Here is a 19,672-nt window from a genome sequence, read left to right on the forward strand (position 1 = left end):
AATTTTGGTACGGAGCTGCCTTTTTTTTTAATTATAAACGCGGTGGTATAACGGATATGTAATTTTTACCAAATGGTTATCGGACAAATTAAAACAAATCATGCAGCAAAGAGCTACATGACTCACGAACCTGCATATATGCTGCTGTCCAAAGTACCACTTCAACCTGACTCGTCGTCACGTCATCTTCTGACCCGACCCGCTAGTGGTTAACTTAGCCCCGATTCGCCCCTCTCACAAAATTTCAACCCAATACAATCTAGGTGACATATGACAGATGGGTCGGACATGTGAAAAATAGCATCAAACATCTTAATCCCGTCGATTTGGGTTTTGTGAGAAATATGGTCTGAATAGTTGTGACAGAGCTAGGATGTGAGTATAGAGGGGGCAAATAGAAGAAATTCAACATTGCAGGGGGCAAATTGAGTACTAATACTAATATTTTTTGCATTTGTATTCATGAACACTACTAATTTTACCTTGAAAACACTTTAATGGTTGTGGTTTCTTGAGACTGTTACTAACAACCGTGGTTTCATGAAACTCTGGACGCAAGAAATATGGTTTTGTAAATTTTACTAAAAGAAAAGGACAAAGTAAAACAAGAAGAAGAAGCAAAAGTAGCTCGGCTGAACAGCACAAATGCAACTAAACTAAGCTTAAGCAGCTACTCGAGACATTAATATTCTACCTACCCTTCCGTATTGCTAACATTTTTTGTACTTCTGAGGACCTATCGCAAATTAATAATTATGCTAAGTGGTTGACAGAATCATAACATGCTGAGTTGACAAATGAATCTTCTTTCCTATCACTATATTATTCAGAGAGGCTCTATATAATGTGACAAATGTCACTGATCAACAATTACTAGTATAATTAATGATCTAGATTAGACATTAGTCTAATATATTGAACTTTAACTACTCTTATATAGTATTACTCCGTAACTGACCTTTTATAGGGAGCGTCTTCAGGCTCGTTTACTGGAAGGTTTACTTCTTCAACTTTTCACGTATGCATGTTTCATTCTTGCAATCATTTTTTTTTGCGAAAATTCTTGCAATCAATTTTGTTTTAAATACACATTGTTTTACCCTTTCGAGGTACTCCCTTCGATTCTAAATTGTTGTCGAAATATTACATGAATCTAAACGCTTTTTAAGAATAGATACATCCATATTTGAGCAAATTTGAGTCAAGAATTTAGAATTAGAGGGAGTAACTTTTTATCAATTCCCATATTTGCGACCGTAACCCTTTGACCATTTTCAATCTGATCTGTTGCTCTAATTTCAGAATTGTTTTTTAAAATGCTGCCTTTTCTACGCCGGATAGGTTAATTTTGTACGCTAGCGAGTAGACAATACTGAGTGGATTTTTAATTACTTGATTTTTTCCTTGTTATTTACTCGTATTTAATGTTCTAGTTAGCTGTATTGTGCAAAGCGTGTCTTGGAGTCAAACACGGCAGCAAGCCAGCGACATTCCACTTGTTCTGCCTCGTGACAGAGAACTTGATCGTAATTCGTAGTAAAAGAAATGCCAAGTCGTTAGGATTAGCTAAGCATCGTCTGGATTCATGACGTACGGAGGTAAAGATGTCATGTTCATGTTAACATTTTGAACTAAGAAACTACTAAGACATTACAACTGAGCCCCGCTCCGAGCTTCCCGTTCACTTTGATTCCTCTACGTCCGATAAAAGATGAATGGCCGCGATGTACGAACGCGGACAGCACCCTCAGCCGTGGCAACGGGCTTCTCATGGGCAGCTCCGCCCGGCACGACTCGCACATGAGTAGTGATGTAGAGAGAAACCAGCTGGCATTTCTAGAAACAACTAGCAAAGAGGCCGTGGGACGCCACGGAACAACAAAAGTGCCCATTGAACATTTTTAGCACTTTCTATTTCACAGCTAATCATTCTCAAGTCTCAGCAAAACTTCCCACTGATTTTTTAGTGCACACAAAGTTTTTCCTCCTTTGCAGGCCTAACAACATAATTTCCAACTGATTCTTTTTCCTTCTTCCAATTATTCTTTGACAGTCTTTCCTTTGAAATATTTTCATTTGTCATGGTCACACTTTTGTTGAATTTCTGATAGTAGCTGCAGTACCGGAACTCCCTGGAGTAGTATCAAAATACACAGTAATAAAACTGGTGAACTTTGGGGACATGGTAAAGAAATATGAACATGAACAAACTGCCTGGTATTTCTGATGAATGATGATTTGCTGAAAAATTATTTTGAACCTTCCATCTCTTCTGTTCCCGCCATAATGATTTTGTATATCCTCTACAATTATTTCAGTACACTTTTACAGTTGAGAACTTCCCCTGATAAAAAATGTGCTTATGATAATATAAAAAAATTAGTCATTACCTCCACTTTTTATCAGGAAGAATTCTAATATATGTATATTTGTTCAGAGTACACTTTATCCACATACTCTAAGACAACCAAGTTACCAATCCACATAGTTAATGACAGAATGGTGAAGCTAGCTAGGTGACTTGCCTTCTCGACATGCATCCTAGTCAAATGCATGTTTGCCCTCATTCCAAAGTCCCACACTCATACGCAGCTGCGTGGCAAGCATAGGACTCATATTTTCAGCAGATAGGAAGTTCATCCCTGGCTCCAGAAGCTGTGTCAATAAATTGTTACATTTTGTTACTAATGTGTGGCCCATAGAAGAAAAAGGGAAAATTCAGACCAAACTTCAAAAGGAAAAGGAAACATTCAGATAAAAAAGATAGTACCCACCAAATGGTCATCATTTGATTTGTCAGGTAGAACTCTCGTTGAGGTAAACATTGGTGGATCCCCTACCCATGTAAATCTCCTGCGCACTGGCTTTACTCTGCACAACAACTACGTCAATTGAGCTACTGAGTGATACCTACTTACATTGAAGTTTAATAATTTATAAAATGAAGAATGTTGAAGTAACAGTTCTAGAAAACAAGAGATCAAGCTATAAACCATACTGCATCTGTCCAAGGTTTGAACTTATATAAGAACCATGGTATGATGGGCCAGCTCTCAACATAATCTCCGAACAAGTCGCACCCAAAAAGCATCCCAAAGATAGCAGTTGGATCTATCATGTTATACCTGAAATGTCATTATAAGAAACTGGTGATGATTACATTACTGCATGTATACTTTGCAACATGCTACAGGGCATACTTTTTAGAGGATTCAATAAAACAGGAGAGGGGGCGGGGGGGGGGGGGGGGGGGGGAGAAAAGGGTCAGCATCGGTGAACGGTCAGCGATGGGTAAACTGTGTGTTTATAGTAGCAGAAAAGAGATGTGAAGCGTTTTTCAAATTAGAGTGGATTTCATTTTTTTTTACTTTCGATTCCGTGACATATCTATTTCATTTAACATAATTTCTAAAAAATTACCGAATTTAAGTAAACTTGTGACACAAATAATCCTATAGTATTTTCTTCAAATTATGACAGGTCAGACCTACATGTCAGTTACCCCTTTCGAAAAAAAATATAGCTTGAGTTAATGATCTGTTGCCGTCTCGTGCCCCCGGCCATACGGCCATACGGGTGATTGGTCGATCACTATGATCAAGTCGCACACGTACGTACGTACTCACTACTCATCCCAGACCACAGCTTAAGTCAAACTGACAATCAGCGTGATCAAAGCCAAGATTATGACACGGTTTATCCGTTATCCTTTTAGCGGTAGAGTACATTATATGTGTGCTATGTGTGCGCGCGCGCTGTGAGACCCGGTGCTGGACCAGATCACTCCCGATTTCTAGATCTTCGATTTAAACGCAAATGAAAAATATAAATATATAATCCTACTGCTCACTGATTAATTCGCTGCAAATCCAACGGATGAGGACGTACTCGGTCTAGCATCGGGCCGCATAGGAATTTTTTGCGGGACAGAGGGATGATGCCGTGGGCCGCCGCGCGCCAGACCCCCCGATCCGCCACTGACGTCCACCGAATATGAATTCGACGCGCAAGTTTTGCTCATGAAAAGCTAATGGTTTATTTTTTTTTATTTTTTACTGGATATAATATATACCAAGTTCTACACCTTGCGTAGTGCACCGTGCCGTCCCGCGTGCTCCCCTCATATATCGGAGTCAGATATCGTCGCACCGCCGATGACCACACGTCAGTCTCCTTTTAGTCATGCACGTGCCAAGCTACGAACACGTCCAAAATGGTATATACTCCTTGGAGCATTCTGCAGCCAAGAGGCAAGAGCAGACTTTCAGTACGTCGTCCTTCGATGGTAACACAATACCAACTGAAGTGGGGTCTGGCATGGTTTTTCGAACCATCCGAGATCTTTCTGTGATCAAAACATTTATATGGCATGCACGTTGGACATATGCAGGGCAGCACTTTATTTATTCCAAATACAAGCAACATTATTCCGCCGTCTCTAGAAACAACCCCATTTACAGAAACAATTCCGTGCTTTGAGAAATTGACCAAAGCAAACAACCAAAACACATGCAACACCAATGAATCAATCCATAAGAAAACAGCGAAACAAATTACCGGATTACAACAATGACACGCTTGCAGAAGCTCATGGATGCATGACCCTTCACTCCTGAGATTTAGTAGTAGTTGATGGCCCTGCAGTTCTTCCTGATCTGGCCCTGGAAGCCGGTCTTGACCTCGATGCTGGCCATCTTGACCATGGAGGTCTTGAACCTGTCCTCCCACCACCCGGGGATGTTGGCGTTGTCCATCACCATCCTCACCGTCTCCTCCGATGTCAGCAGCGCCGCGTCGGAACTAAACAACACCGTGTGCGACAACACGTTCTTGTAGTACTGCCTGTCCAGCGCGTCAGGCGTCACCACGTCCTGCATCACCACGGCGTCGTTGCCCCCCGCCGTTGCGTCGGCGGGGCACTGGCCCCGCAGGAACGCCGCGAAGCCGGAGCCGATGTCGGAGGCCGGGCTGAGGAGGCGGTCGGGGACGAAGGACGAGCAGTGTGACCGGCCCACGGTGTGTGCCCCCGAGAGGATGACCAGGTCCTCCGTGTTGAGCCCCTTGACCACGAAGCTGTCCACGAGCTCGGCCAGTGTGGAGGTGGGCGGGACGAGGAACTTGAGCGGCTCCGAGGCGTTGGAGTAGGTGCCGTCGCGGCGGCCGCCCGGCATGGTGAAGTCCGCCTTGCCACCACTGAGGACGCAGGACGCGTCGCGGGCCGCGAAGGCCAGGATGTCGGCGCAGGAGACCACGCCTGGGCAGGCCGCCTCCACGGCGTCCTTGATGGCGTCGATCAGCTCGAAGCCACGCAGGGTTGGGTCGTTGGGCGGGCTCGTCTTCTCCGGCGTCGGGCTGAACGGGGTCGCGTCCAGCAAGATGGAAGCGTCACAGCCCTGGAAATCATGCATGCATCCAGCAAACAGTTCAGTCAAGTGTAATGGCTAGAACCTACTGATGAATGTCTTTAAATCTGAAAAGGCCGGCTAATGAATTGAATCATACCTCGACGAAGCAGTCGTGGAAGAGCATGCGGATGAGGGCGGCGCCATTGCCGGGGTTCTGGGCGATGGCGTTCGCGACGACGCCCTTCACGACGGCCTCGGCCTGGGGGCACTTGTCGTGGTAGAAACCTACCTCTAGCGGCCAGTAGGGGCTGGCCTGGCACCCCACGGCGAGGAGCAGCAAGGCACATGCAACCAAGACGGCCACCTTTGCTGCCATTTTTGGAGCTATAGCTAGTTAATTTGAGACTTTGAGTGAAGATGGGAAGACAAGTGTGAAGGTGTGGTCTGCTGCTATAGCTCGAGCAGGACGCTACTTATATAGGATGGGAATTAGAAGACCTGGCCTTACGTGCATATTTCGCATGCCTATCTCCCATGTGCTTAAAAATCAACAATGATTTGTTTGGATCTTTTCCTTTGTTGGAACGTTGCTACGCAAGGTAGTTAAGTTGCCACCAATCTCTACTCTCTAAATCAATTCGCTATCTCCGCTAGTGGCACAGAAAATTAATAAAAGAGCTTTGAGATGATATGATACACAAATCTGGTAACTAACAGAGGCTGCACTAACCCTGATGGTTACATGGGGGTTGACTCGACTGATGCATGTATGAACGAACGGGCCGGGCCGGGTCGCATAAGCTAGAGCTACCCATTTTCTACTAGAGTTTGCTCATTCGAATTGATATAGCTAGGTAATCACCTCCATGTTTTCTTCGTCATTGAAGTTTTGTACAGTAGTATAATCCTCCAGTTGCAGATGGAGACGCAAGTTTTTCCGGTCGTTGAGAGGTCAGGCGAGGTAAGAACGTTTCATTTGACGTTGAGTGTTCCGTGTTCCCTCTTCGGATCCGCTCAGGCCTCTTGCCAGAATTTAATGAATATTCTACCTGCGGTGTGAGAAATTTCCTGCGAGGCCACTTCTTTTGTAAGAGCACGCGGAAATTAACAAATAATAATTCTTTGGTAACAGGGAGCATTAGCTTTTAGCAGGTGAGACGTTCATTCGCTCAGAAAGCGTCACATATACACTTTGCGTCGTCTCTTTGACCAAATCATTTGTCACTCGTTTTGAGTTAGCTGAGACGTTTAACGTTAGCTAGCCTGAGGCGCTTTGTTGGTTCGTATTATTATGTGGGCTGCGCCGCCTCGCGTGTGAGCCGACAGTACGTAGCCTATGGTATACGGGAGTCGGAACATCACATAACGTCAGCACTCCCTGACCGTGATATATACTCACTCGGTCTCATACCGAGTGATTCAAATTTGTCCAAATATGAATGTATCTATTACCAAAAAAACGTCTAGATACATTTAATATTTCGTCATTAATATGGGACGAAGAGAGTACTTTTTGAACGAATTCGGGAGGGAGACTCCTGCCTAATTTTAAATTAACAGGAGCCAGAGGCTCAGGGTTTTTGGGTAGAACAGAAACTAAAAAGGAACGGAAAAGGAAAAACAGAAGGGGGAGGGGGGAGGGGGGGGAGGTAGGCCAATCTTCAATCAAGCGGCAGACCGCCTACTTATCCTTGTTCCTCAGACAACAAGACCGGAGCTTAAGCGTCTCACAGCATTGTCTACCGACCACGACGGGAGGAATATTGCCAGTAGCAGAGTTAGAACAAAAGTTTAGAGTCGGACAAGTGGGATTTTGTAGGATTTTTCCTCTATAAGAGATTGTCTTTTTGAGCTTTTATGCATTATATATAAAATATTTATACATGAGACTAAATTTTTAGGGTGGGGCATGCCCCACCGTGCCACCCACCTGGCTCCGCCACTGAATATTGCAATCATCGAACACCTTTCAATTTCTAGCAATCCAGGTATTTCAGAAAATAGCAACCATAACCAATTCCTAGGCATCCTTCTTATCGGACAAAAAGGCAATCTTCCCGAAAGCGAACAAATCATTCAGCGTCTGAATATTTGAGACATTCAGACCTAGTAACTAGAAAATCGAAGCCGACATGAGGCAGATTTGACTTTGCTTAATGGGCATGCCTAACTCGGCCCAACAAACAGAGGGTGGGCAAAGACTCAAGAAGGTGTCCGACCACAGAAGAAGTTGTGACTTTGGCAATGCCCATGTTGAGAGGCTTGTGTTTCGTGAGAGCAACGCGTGTGTGTTGGTGATCCCGTCGGCTGACAAGCAAATGGAGGCAAGGATTTACCCAGGCTCAGGACCCTCGAAAGGTAATACCCCTACGTCCTGCTCGTCTGATGTAGTATTGATGGAGATATTACAAGTGAAACGGAAACCTTGCCCCTGTATGGGTTTGATGAATGATGACAACGTGGTTGAGGAACTAATGAATTACACGGACTATTTCAGGTTTTAGTTCCTCAGGAGATTTGGTTTAACCAGCATCAGTGACCCCTCAAAATTGAAGTACATGTACTCGCTTGAAGTATGAAGGACTCCGTGAAGAACAATGAAGCGTTGGCATTCTTCACAGGTTTTTCCGTAGCTTTTGTCTTCATTTGAGTATAGGCAAGCCATACTATTTAGGGGGCTTTGAAATGTGAAGCCGGTTAGTGTAAACCATATTCTTCATGTTCAGTTTAGGCGAAAGCTGTTTTTGGTGTGAGTGTTTTTCTTCAGGGTGAAAAATGAAGCATATCAAGATCCACAGAATCTTCCGTCGTGAAGTCTTCACTCCGAATTAAAATGTGTTTGAAAACCGTTTGTCGCGTTGTGCTTTGATCACGTACGCTTTTCGTTGTGACTCAGCGGAGTAAAGTATGAGATGGAGTCTGAGTGAGCACTTTATTCAACAGGTGACAACGGCTAGCTCTACAAGGCCGAGACTTTATAAGTCGACCCAACCCCGGACAGAATCGGTGGTGATCCCTAGGAAAATGTTTTGAAGAACAACAGAAGAAAATCCTTAAAGCTGAACTGAGCATGAAGAATGGGATACCTCTCTAGCCGGGCACATGAAGCTTATTACTCTTGGTGATTGGCATCACCTATACAGCTAGGAGTCAGTGTTGAAGAGCAATCGAACCTTGTGATTCGCCATCAACCAGTCCGTGAAGGTTTGGAGATCGCCTCAAAATCAACATGAGCAATTGGGCGAGACTTTGGTCTTAGGTAGGAGGATTGGGTGGACTCGTGTGTCCGCGAGTCTTGTGTGACTCAGCCCCCTCAACGAAGACGTAGGATCGTGCCAACTATCTGAACTTCGGGAAACAAACAACCGTGTCTTCGTCTCCCTTGTGATTTTGTTCTTCACTTGTGTTCCCCAGCTACTTATGTTATCTTGTTGCTATTCTCGTTGCTATAACTGCTGTTGTGTAACTCTGAGTTTTGCATTCTTCATGCACCTCTGAATTTAGTCTATAACTTGTTAAGATTATATTCTCTGTTAATTGAAGATCTGGGACCGTCTTCAGTCTTCAAAAGTTGAAGAATCTAAAAACTGGTCACATTCCCCCCCTCCCTCCTCTGTGAGATGCTCGATATTTCAACAAGGTTGTCGCGGAGGCTAGGGTGCGCAGATGAGATCTGGCGTGAGGTGTATGAGATTGAGCCACTATGAGAGATTGGATGTCCTCCCCGGTGCCCCCTCCTAGTCCTTTATATATAAGGCTAGGTCTCAGGATACCGAATCATGGTAGGTTACAAGTTGTGTTTAAACACTAAGTCAGTTTCCTTATCTGTTCTTGTCTTGAGCCACAAGTTCAAGTACCCAGGCTTCTGGTAATGTAGTGGACTTCTGGATGGACCTCCAACCGGGCCGTAGTGGGTATCCTTAAGGTAAGGACCTGATTGTTCATAACCATGTCAACCACGACAAAGGGTTCCGCGATGATTTGGAATAGCAACCAAGGCAACACCAAGATATTTTCAGGACATGCTAGTCTTTTAAAAGGAACATGCAAGGCAACATACTGTGTTGCATTTGTAACCAAGTGCACACAATTCTAACATATTTTCTATGAAAGCCAACTTGTTTAGTGTGGGGATCGGCACTTTTAGTTTACCACCAACTTATAACGATTATCAATTTGGTTGGGAATATAAAGGTTGACGGCCTTATGAGTGCCACATGAGGAAAATCTTTGTTAGGGTCATTGCCGTGTCTTATTCTATATCGCTACGCCCAATGGTATATATTGTTTTCCACAAAAAGAAAATATTTGAAACTTTGGAGGTTACAATGCTAAAAAAGACCAGCGCCAGTCAGTGGAATGTAGAGTCACTAATGAACGAGCGGGCGATGATGATCACTTCTACCGATGGCCATTGGATCATCCATCAGTGGATGTGTGGCCCGAGCCCCATTTTAGTTGACGACCACCTCCAATGACGGGAAGCTAAGGTGCTCGTCAATACTTCACTTTCATCGACGACGATTTAAACATACTTTATGTCTCCCGGGGTGGCGTGATATGGAATGTGTGGACAAGGATTTACGATGTTTTTCTAACCGTTCTAATACCATATAGAAAAATAGGTTAAATTCTAGTTTTTTTTCTGATATTTGATTTGACCCTCTTGGAGTATATATGGAGTTCTTGAAGTACAAACTAACTATATTGATTTTAATATGTTTTTATCTTGATCTGACTATTTCTATCTTTATTAAACACAAATGTGCTTCTAACACGCTGCTTCTTTTTTTTTTTAGAATATTCTAGCATGCTGCTGGACAGAAATCAGCTATCACTGCGAGGCTCCAGTCCACGCCCCCTCCGATCCACGCAGCAGACGCTCGAAGCCTCAACCGAGCTTTTGCGCTCGGACCGCGATACGTAAAGGCCCAACCTAGTCAGCCTTTTGGGCTCCTTTGGTGTCCGCGCTGCCTGACGATCCCAAAACTCACATACAGCCCAACCCAATGTTCAGACATATCCAGGTCTCTATCTTGTACAGCCCATCTTCCATCTCTTTATTCTCCAGCTCCAGCATACACACGAAGGGTCAAGCCAGCAGAACTCACAAGCAGCCATAGCGATTAGGGATTGCGGCCGCCTCGTCCTGCGTCCTGCCGACCTCCGGCCGCCGCGCGCTCACAACTTTTCCTCTCGCCGAGAGGCTCTCGGCCGCCATGCACCGATCCACCGCCCGCAGCAGAAGTTCCCTCCGTCCATCCCCATCGCAGGCCCCGCCTTGCGCGAAGCTGCAGCATCTCCGGCCAGCCGCCCACAGCGACGTCCTCTTCCTCTCCATGAGCGCAATGGTGCCTTCTTCCTCCCCTGTGCTGACATGCGGCAGCACCGTCCTGCTACTGCCGCGTCCTCCTGCAGCTTTGATCTGCCGCCGCTGGACTACAATGTCAGGCTGCAAGTGGGCCGGGGCGGGTTGGCCCTCTAGCTGCTGAACCGCCGACCCTGCTGAAACATTCGAGGGGCAAAAGGGTCGACCGAGACCTCAATCGACAGGGCAAGGGAGAACCTAAAACAATAGGCATGTATGTAACAAATAATTTCTCAGATATATGTCCGGCCGGCCGTCCATCTTAGCTAGTCATCTACAGAACTACGAGTCTTTGAACCCATCAATTGGCTACAAATGGTTGGATCTGGAGAAGCCAACATGATATGCTAGAAAGAATATAGAATAATTTGTGACACTGTATTTAATCGCCTCAACCTTACACCAATGTCTTAACTAAAAGTGTAATTCATCAGTCATCCATGTTTGATGTCTAATTCTTTCTTATGCTACTCTTTTCCCTTTTGAGAATTCAGAAAATTATGTAGAGCACGTGAGCTGGATTAGAATGGGTGTTAGGACAAGGAAGTGGACCTGCTTCCAACAGAGACCTGAAGGTTCATCAGGATAAGGAAGTGAACCTGCTAATGCCTACAGACCTAAACCATGGAATCTAACTCCTTTTTTTGAGTGAATCTTAAAAATCTTAGGCCATTGTATGGCAAACACGGCGACATCTGGTTCCCTCAAAATAACACGGCGACGTCTGATTATGCCAAAGTTTAGACAATTCCAAACATGGTGAGACACTGACAGGAGAGAAGAATAGATCACCAAAGCTTTGGAACTAGCATGCATGTTTAGCACCTCATGGAATCACTACTGAAACTTATCCAAGCAATCAACACTTCTGACGTAATACTGAAATTTAAGATCCATCTAGTGACTTGAAATCAAAATATCAAACCGTTTCAGTTAGCTGGATTCCCATATGTCATCCACTAATTAATCCATCTTGCAGATACAGAATATGTAGTGAATCATGTAAACAGCAAGACCAAAATATAGCCCCAAAATAAAGGACTAGAAAATCACTTGCTAAAAAGTTCTTCTATTTTCTACAAGACCAAATCCATAGACTAAATAGATATGAGGCTAATCAAGTACATAAACAATCAAAATTAAAGGATTGAACAGTTTTAGGTTAGATTTGGAGCGGTTTTAGGCCTGTCTTGGGACTTTTGGTCGTTGCTATAGCGTCTGATCTTTAGATATGCTATAGTGACGAAATAGTGCGCTATTTAAAACCATGGTAAACAGTACGGGCAAGAACAAACTAAAGTGCAGCAAACCTTCAAGGATCATCAGCTAGCTGCAAACTGGGTTTATGTCTTCACAGGACACAGATAAAAATTGGATGTTATAGGGAGTTTCCGACATCCGTGACTGATCAAACACATGTTTTTCTAACAAATACTTACCAACGGATGAACATTTTCATTCATGCATGGTAAGATTCAGAGTATTGTGCTGAATGGAATCACATGCAAAGAAACTAACGGGTCTGGGACCTTCCCCCCTTTAGCTCGATTTCGACTCGAGTTTTTAGTTGAAAGGGTCGAGTGCTTCACCTTGCTGGGTCCCTCGGGGGAAGCTTCTTCTTCCGGTCCCAAGCTGAAAATAAAACACAAGTGTGAAGGTGTGTCACTCATGGGCCGTTGAAATTAAATCATAATGTTCTTTCCTCCTTGATAACCAATCTGCTATGTTCGCTGATTACCAATCTACTATTTTCTCTTATAACCGGGGGGTAAGATATATGCAAGCCAAAGCACATGGTTGACCATATAAAAAAGGATATGCAAAGGCCAAATGCTTTAACTCGCCGACCACACGGGTCTGGGGTCCTTCCCCTCTAGGTTGCTTTCGACAAGCTCGAGTTTTCAGTTGAAAGTTTCGAGTTCTTCACCTTGATTGGTCCTTGGGGTGCATCTTCTTCTTCTTGAGCTGAATGTTTCGAGTGCTTCACCTTGCTGGGTCCTTCGGGGGCAGCTTGTTCTTCACCTTCCTCGCGACTGTCTGAATTAAATCTTAATGCTATTACTACAACATATAAAAATCATTACCTTCATTGTCAAAACTGATGAAAGCCTCAACTGGTTGTCTGATCAAATTTCTCCCTATTGGTCCTAGATCCTCTAAACCAATCATGCAAGCACATTATTGTCTATGCAGTCCTCAGGCTCAAACTGCTACGATGATCACTTATGATTCTTCCTGCATAGCTGAAAGCCAATTCCTATAACGCAACACTTGACGCTGGTGTTGCTAGCACATCTAGAGCCTTGGAAGAGAGAATTAGGTACTTGCATGTGTTGGTCAGCAATTTAAGATATCACACTTGTCGGATTTAGGAAACTTCCTGTCCTGAAAATATTTATCCAATTCATTTTGGCGCGCCATTCATTTGATACTTGGATGTTGAAGAATAGCAATATGCATACTTGAGAATTTTCCAGAATACTTTTAGTACTCCCTCTGATCCTGAATTCTTGACTCAAATTTTCCCAAATATGGATGTATCAATTCTTAAAAAACGTTTAGATACATGTAATGTTTCGACAACAATTTAGGATCGGAGGGAGTACAAGAGAAGATATTTGCACGAGCCTTCTAGAGGAATGGAAGTATTCTATCATGAGAAAATTGGAACATTGTAGAAAGCTTGTATGTATGCTTGAAGAGGAAGAAATTTACCATGGAAGACACTAAACAATTTTTTCATGGTAAACTAAGAAGAATTTAGAACTAAGATATTGTCTAGAGTATTCTAGAGTACATATATTTATAGATGTACGCTTTGGATGGTTTCCACAAGGAATAATCCAACAGTGTTGTAATCATATAAACAAAGGTATTGTCCCTCACAACAATGTATGATAACCAAAAGGTGTACCACTACAAAGCATGGGAAGTGAGCTACCATGAATGAGTTTAGGTTTATGCAAACCAATCATCTTGTGCTCCAACAACCTTATGACTGCCTACTGCTTGTTGTTTGGGATCATTAATTCCCAACTGAGTAGAGTAATCATCAAAAAAACTTCTGAAATTATTTTTCCATTCTCTTAAAACATTGACTTCTCTCGTTCCTAAATGCTTGTTGAAGACTAAAATGAACATGGTCAAGTTTGAACTGGTTATCAATAATCACATGGATGCAAAGCGACTTAAATGATTTAAGCTAATATTTATTGAACTTCTACGGTGGACAATTTGTAAAACCTGAACATATAGTAGACACTCGAGAAATTTAAATATCATATGTAAATGCATATTACCTTCTTTTCACCGGTCCAGGGCTTTTGAACTAGATGCGTAAAAAGAATTACAATGAGATCAACAACATAAACAAAATAAATCTCCGCACTATAAAATTTGATTTAGATAAACTAGCATTGCAACTTCAACCTGAACCTTGTCCCAAACTGATAAGAGCCTGGCACTAATCAACTTTATCACGTCGTAGGTGGTGGCCTAAACAGAAAAAAATGGTTAGTTCATCTGCTACGCCATAGTCAAAACAAGTACATACAACACCAAAACAGAAATGATTACTTCAAGACATGACATGCATGTTTGCTTGTCGTGATTTGGTTTGCCACATTCGCTACAAGTTCGGATCCTTTTCTCGTCCATATTGGTTTTTCTAAATTTCTCATTGAATGGCTTCAATTTATACTTACATAGAGCACTTTTTGGAAAAAATCTTCTTTGGACCAAGGATTTTCTCTCTAAAAAGTTGGCTATAACCAGAAAATGGGGAAAGATGAGGGCGGCGACACGGACTGGGAGGAGGTTGCCGCTGCGGGCTGGGTGGAGGGCGGCGGCGGTGCGATTGAGGAGGGCGAGGACGGTGCTTGGAAGAGGGCGGCGGCAGCGGGGGAAGGGGGCTGGAGGACATCGAGGACGGCGCCGGCACAGAGAGAGAGGGTGGCGGGCCGGCCGCGTTCTGTGAGGAGGGCCAGGCGGCATCGCTGGGTGATTAATTAGGGAGGAGAGTGTTTGGAAAAATATTTAGACGTAAAACGACGACCTTTATTTTTCTAACATATTAATAATGTTAAAATATGAAAAGACAGATATATATCCTTTCCTAATACTCTGTTGAGACGGGGTGGAGTATTAGGTACGTGAGAATTTGCCTTCTTTTCTGTTACATGAAGACGAGGACAGCGATCATGTCTACCACCATCCCTCTTACGATGAAGATGTTTAGGACTCCCAACCCAAGATGGCCCGAAGCCTCTAAGACTCTGGTGTGCCAATATCGAGAATTACAATAGACAAAATCGAGGGAAGTTTTTCAAGTATATTCCTATTACTCAGTGCCAGTGACATGGGGCGTGGCAAATATGCATTCTCCAAGAACAGAACAAGAAGGCGTGCAAGCGCGCGGCAATAACACGTTGCCAAAATAACGAAAGAAACAACACGGTAGTACTTGCCGGAAATCTGAGGGAAGTCACAAACTCATATTGAAGTCAAGCCCAGCCCACGTGTGTCGTAGTGGTGAGAGATGCGTGACACCGGAATTAACAAACCAAGGTAAACTGATTGCACCGATGTGCAGTACGAGAATCCACTGATCGATGATGATGGGATCAGTGGTTAACGACCCTGCAGGACTTCCTGATCTCGCCTTGGTTGCCGGTCTTGACACCGATGGCAGACATCTTGACCATCGCCTTCTTGAACTTGTCCTCCCATTGGCCGGGGATGTTGGCATTGTCGCGCACCATCTGCGTCGTTGCCGGCGAGGCAAGCAGAGCGGCGTCCGACAGGAAGAGCACCTTGTGCGCCAAGACGTTCTTGTAGTACTGGTTGTCCAGCGCATTGGCTGTCACCAAATCCTGATTCACCGTGGGGTCATTGGCCGGGTTCGGGTTGGCGGGGCATTGCTTCCGCAGGATGTTGGCAAAGCCGGTGTTGATGTCGGAGGGGACGGCGAGGCGGTCGGACACGAAGGCCGAGCAATGGGAGACCCCGATGGTGTGCGCGCCAGAGAGCACAACCATGTCCTCAGCGCTGAGACCTTTGGCAGCGAAGTTGGCGATGAGCTGGCTGAGGTTAGCGAACGGTGGCGGCAGGTCGTTGAGCGCCGCCGTGGAACTGGAAACGCGACCGTCGAGGCGGCCCGCCGGCATGTCAATCTTGACCGTGAGTCTGCTGAGGAAGTAGGCCGCGTCGCGTCCAGCGAAAGCGACGATATCGGCGCAGGAGACGACGCCAGGGCACGCCTTCTCTACCGCGTCCTTGGCGGCGTCGATCACGTCGAAGCCACGGAGGCTGGGGAAATTGGGCGGGCTGAGCTTCTCCGGCTGCGGGTTGGCCGGGGTCGGGTCCAGCAGGACGGAGCCATCACACCCCTCCACGAAGCAGTCGTGGAAGAACAAGCGGATGAGCCCGGCGCCGATGCCGGCGTTCTTGTAGACGAACTTCTTCACCTCATCCCTCACGATGGCCTCCACTTTGGGGCATGTCTTCTTGTAGTGGCCCACCTTCAGGCCTTGGCACGCCGAGGACAAGAGCAGTGCGCATGTCAGCGCTATGGAAAGCTTAAGCGAAGCCGAAGCCATTGGACTTCTTTCTTCTTACGAATCAGCCTTTGTGTTATGTGTGCGCTAAAGAGAGCTAGGAGCAGATGAATGAAATGTTGTTCGTAGGAACGTCTATTTATACATGCATGCATCGAGACAACTGGAGAAGATGATACTACGTGATTGTTGATGAGTCATGCATGGACATGTGAACCAATAATTGATCAAAGCATACATGATGATCTAGCTGTTATGTAACATGGAGGTTGCTGCAGTTTATGCATACGTTCTCATTGCTCGTTAACTCCGCAGAAATTAAGGGTTAACGGACATACAATCCGTTATCCATGGATATATGCCGGATGGTGCTCGTAGCCAGCAGGGTACAAGAGCGCTATTTACGCAAACATGGCACATGGTTTGCACAGACGCAGCCCCTGCAGATTCCCATTTCCAATTAAACTTTGGCCTAAATAATACCATGTCTTTTTTTGCGAGAAAAATAACACTACCATGTCTTGTGTAAGACGTGCGCGAAACAGTTAAAACCCGGCCAAGCGCCGGTCGAGCTGTCGCCGACATTCCCTACTGCGACGACTTTGCTAATTAAGCAACATGCATGTATATGTCAGTTGGGATTTGGAGAGAATGTGAGTGTCAAGTGGGATTAAGGTAGGAGCAAGTCGTGAAGCTGCGTTTGTATAGCTTTCTTTTTTCCATGACAGCTCAGGGCATTCGTAACTAAACAGGGCAATCATATCGGGCTGTCTTGCCTCATGGGCATATCGTTTTGGGTCAACCGGCCGGGTGGTTGCCTAATCAAATGCTTGTTTTGCTCCTACAGCTTGCCCCTAACGAATGGTGAGGCGGTGGCAGGGAAATGTGCAGCGTGGACTCTTCTAAAGAAAATTTCAACTACTGCCTATATCATACGGGGACCAGTTTGGCCTCTGACTTCTGTAGAACCAACTCACTTACAGGGTATACCCACATTGTAAACTCTATCCATATGAGGATCTCTTTGGACACCTAAATCAATCTCAAGGCAAATATATAGTTACTGATCTTATCCAAAACATCTCTAATTGGTTCCAAAGGGAAACAACAAATTCAACTCAATTAGTAAACAGCAGTAACATACTTTGTTGGGTTTAATTTCCAAAATTCAAACAACTAAAACACTCTCCCCACCTTTATCTCAAGAGGCGACATCTCCACCAGTGCTAACAATCCTGAGGAATCAGCTCAATTTGAATGTATAGAGAATGTATCTAGGGTAAGTTTGGTTTGAGTCCATGTTTGCCATGCCAAATATTTGGCTAGCCAAAATTTTTGGTGATCGTTGCTAGCACATGAGTTGGTCAATTTTGGCAAGAAAAGTGAACTAGAGTTGTAGTGGGGCATTGGTTTGCTGAAAAGTTGTCTTCCATCTAAACAGGGACCAAATCTTTGTCGATGACCAAAAAATTTGTATGGTAGACTTTGCTCACCATCCAACATACCCCTAGCATCTCCATTCCTGTGAAACGAATGCTACACATGGAGGAAAAAATCCAAAGGGTTAAAATCTTGTAACTGTCTCCAAAAATCCTGCAACCAAATGGGCCTTTAGTAATATGTAGTGTTTTCCCTTAATTCCACTCTTTTTGTTTTGTGCTTGTCAGTTCATCAAGTAACATTTTGGGAAAACATTCACAAAAGAAAAATCTAAATATTCATGTCTTGTACTTAAATTAATTTTTGTGGTGCAGTGCAGTTAGGTTTTTTTGTTAGTGCAATTTCATTCCTTTAGACGCTTTCGCGCTTGCTTGTTGTACTTTAATTGCCTCTTTCACTTATTCATCAAAGACAATGCAACTATGAGTGCATATCAGTTAGAAGTATCAGCTCGTTTGGCAACCCTCCTTTCATGTCATTTGGTAGAAATGAAATGACCAAATGAAATGAAATCTAATTTTTGATAAGATTTTATTTGGTTGAATTAAAAAATCATGTTTGTCTACGACATGGATTTGTAGAGTGAGAGACAATTCTAAGAAAATGATGGCTTTTAGAGACAAATTGAGATTAGTTGTAGTGTGATTCGATAGAATTGCAAATTGAATTCATGTAGCTAATTCCGTGCCAACCAAACAAGTTAGTTTTTAGAATTCAAGATGAATTCCACGATTCTAGCCCCAAATGATGGGTGCCAGACGGGCTGTATAGATTTTTGTTAGCCCAAACTTTTATTTGTCGAGGGGTAACAAGCCCAATTTAAAGTAGTTATTATACTGGTCACTGGTCAGTCATAAAAATGAAATAAGAAAACAAAATATTTGTTCCAATAAAATTTCAGTATTGCTTGAGCATTTCGGGCCCTTTCAAATGTAGATTTCAAACAAATGTTGCCAATAAGTTGATAATGTGCGACTAATTTTATTAATTTGATCCAAAATTTACAAAAAAAATTGAGACACAAATATTACAGTAATCTACATAATTTCAGAAATTTTGGTGAAGTTTGGATAAAACTTTGAACGTTGGGATAGGCAGTCACATGATACTGTACCTCGCTCTCGCTACAACATGCATATGGTCAACAATCGGCAACAACCAAAGCACAACAGAACTTTCTTTGCCAGATGTACACCAACGAATTCAGTCAACTCACTCTGTCTAGTACCATACCTCGCTGGCTACAACGTATAGCCTCAATCTTTCATAACAGCTAGTAGATCATCATGCATGTTTCGATTAATTATTGCTCCATGTCCAAGCATGACAACCATGTAAATAAAAATTCTCCTACATAAAGGCTGATTAGTAATAAAAATGTTATCATCCTCTGGAGTTATCTCCATGCAACACCATTTCATTTGTCAGCTCCTAGCTCTCTTTAGCGCACACATAAAGGCTGATTAGTAAGAAGAAAGAAATCCGATGGCTTCAACTTCGCTTCCCATAGCACTGAGAGTGAATTTCATTTTTTACCCCCTACTTTTAAATTGTTGACAATAGTTACCCCATTTGGTGAGAATTCTCTAGTTCTACCTCATTTAACAAAACTTGTACTTCCTCCGTCCAACAAAAGATGGCTCAAGTTTGTCAAAATTTGCATATATCTAGACATGATATAATGTATAGATGCATTCAAATTTGGTCAAATTTGAAACATCTTTTGGACGAATTGAGTACCAGATTTTACCCATTTAAACCTTCGTCCAATACTGACGATGAGACCGCGGGTCTTCTTCCCGTTAGCGCGGAGGTACCAGCCCAGCATCTCCGCCCTGCCGCCACCGTCCCGGTCCAACCACGCAGCCCCCTTCCCCCGTGGCCCCCGCCGTGCCGGCGCCGCTCTTGGGGGAGAGAGAGAGAGAAGTGGGGGGGGGGGGGGTCTGCTCTCTCGAAGCTCATCA

The 19,672-nt window shown here is 44.0% G+C and overlaps 2 protein-coding genes across 2 annotated transcripts; both read right to left on the bottom strand.

The window, feature by feature from the left end:
* Positions 1 to 4,376: 4,376 nt before the first annotated feature.
* LOC100841701 (peroxidase 2) lies at positions 4,377 to 5,808 on the bottom strand. The gene is made up of 2 exons (XM_010230279.2): positions 5,503 to 5,808; positions 4,377 to 5,393 (listed from the first exon to the last, which is right to left on the bottom strand). Exons 1-2 carry the CDS (start codon positions 5,719 to 5,721, stop codon positions 4,620 to 4,622), a joined length of 993 nt encoding a protein of 330 aa, XP_010228581.1. The 5' UTR covers positions 5,722 to 5,808; the 3' UTR covers positions 4,377 to 4,619.
* Positions 5,809 to 15,016: 9,208 nt separating this feature from the next.
* On the bottom strand, positions 15,017 to 16,375 carry LOC100825958 (peroxidase 2). Its single transcript, XM_003557835.4, has one exon. It carries the CDS (start codon positions 16,308 to 16,310, stop codon positions 15,336 to 15,338), a length of 975 nt encoding a protein of 324 aa, XP_003557883.1. The 5' UTR covers positions 16,311 to 16,375; the 3' UTR covers positions 15,017 to 15,335.
* Between the last annotated feature and the right edge of the window lie 3,297 nt (positions 16,376 to 19,672).

This window comes from Brachypodium distachyon, chromosome 1 (assembly GCF_000005505.3).
Source record: "Brachypodium distachyon strain Bd21 chromosome 1, Brachypodium_distachyon_v3.0, whole genome shotgun sequence".
NCBI classification, from domain to species: domain Eukaryota; kingdom Viridiplantae; phylum Streptophyta; class Magnoliopsida; order Poales; family Poaceae; genus Brachypodium; species Brachypodium distachyon.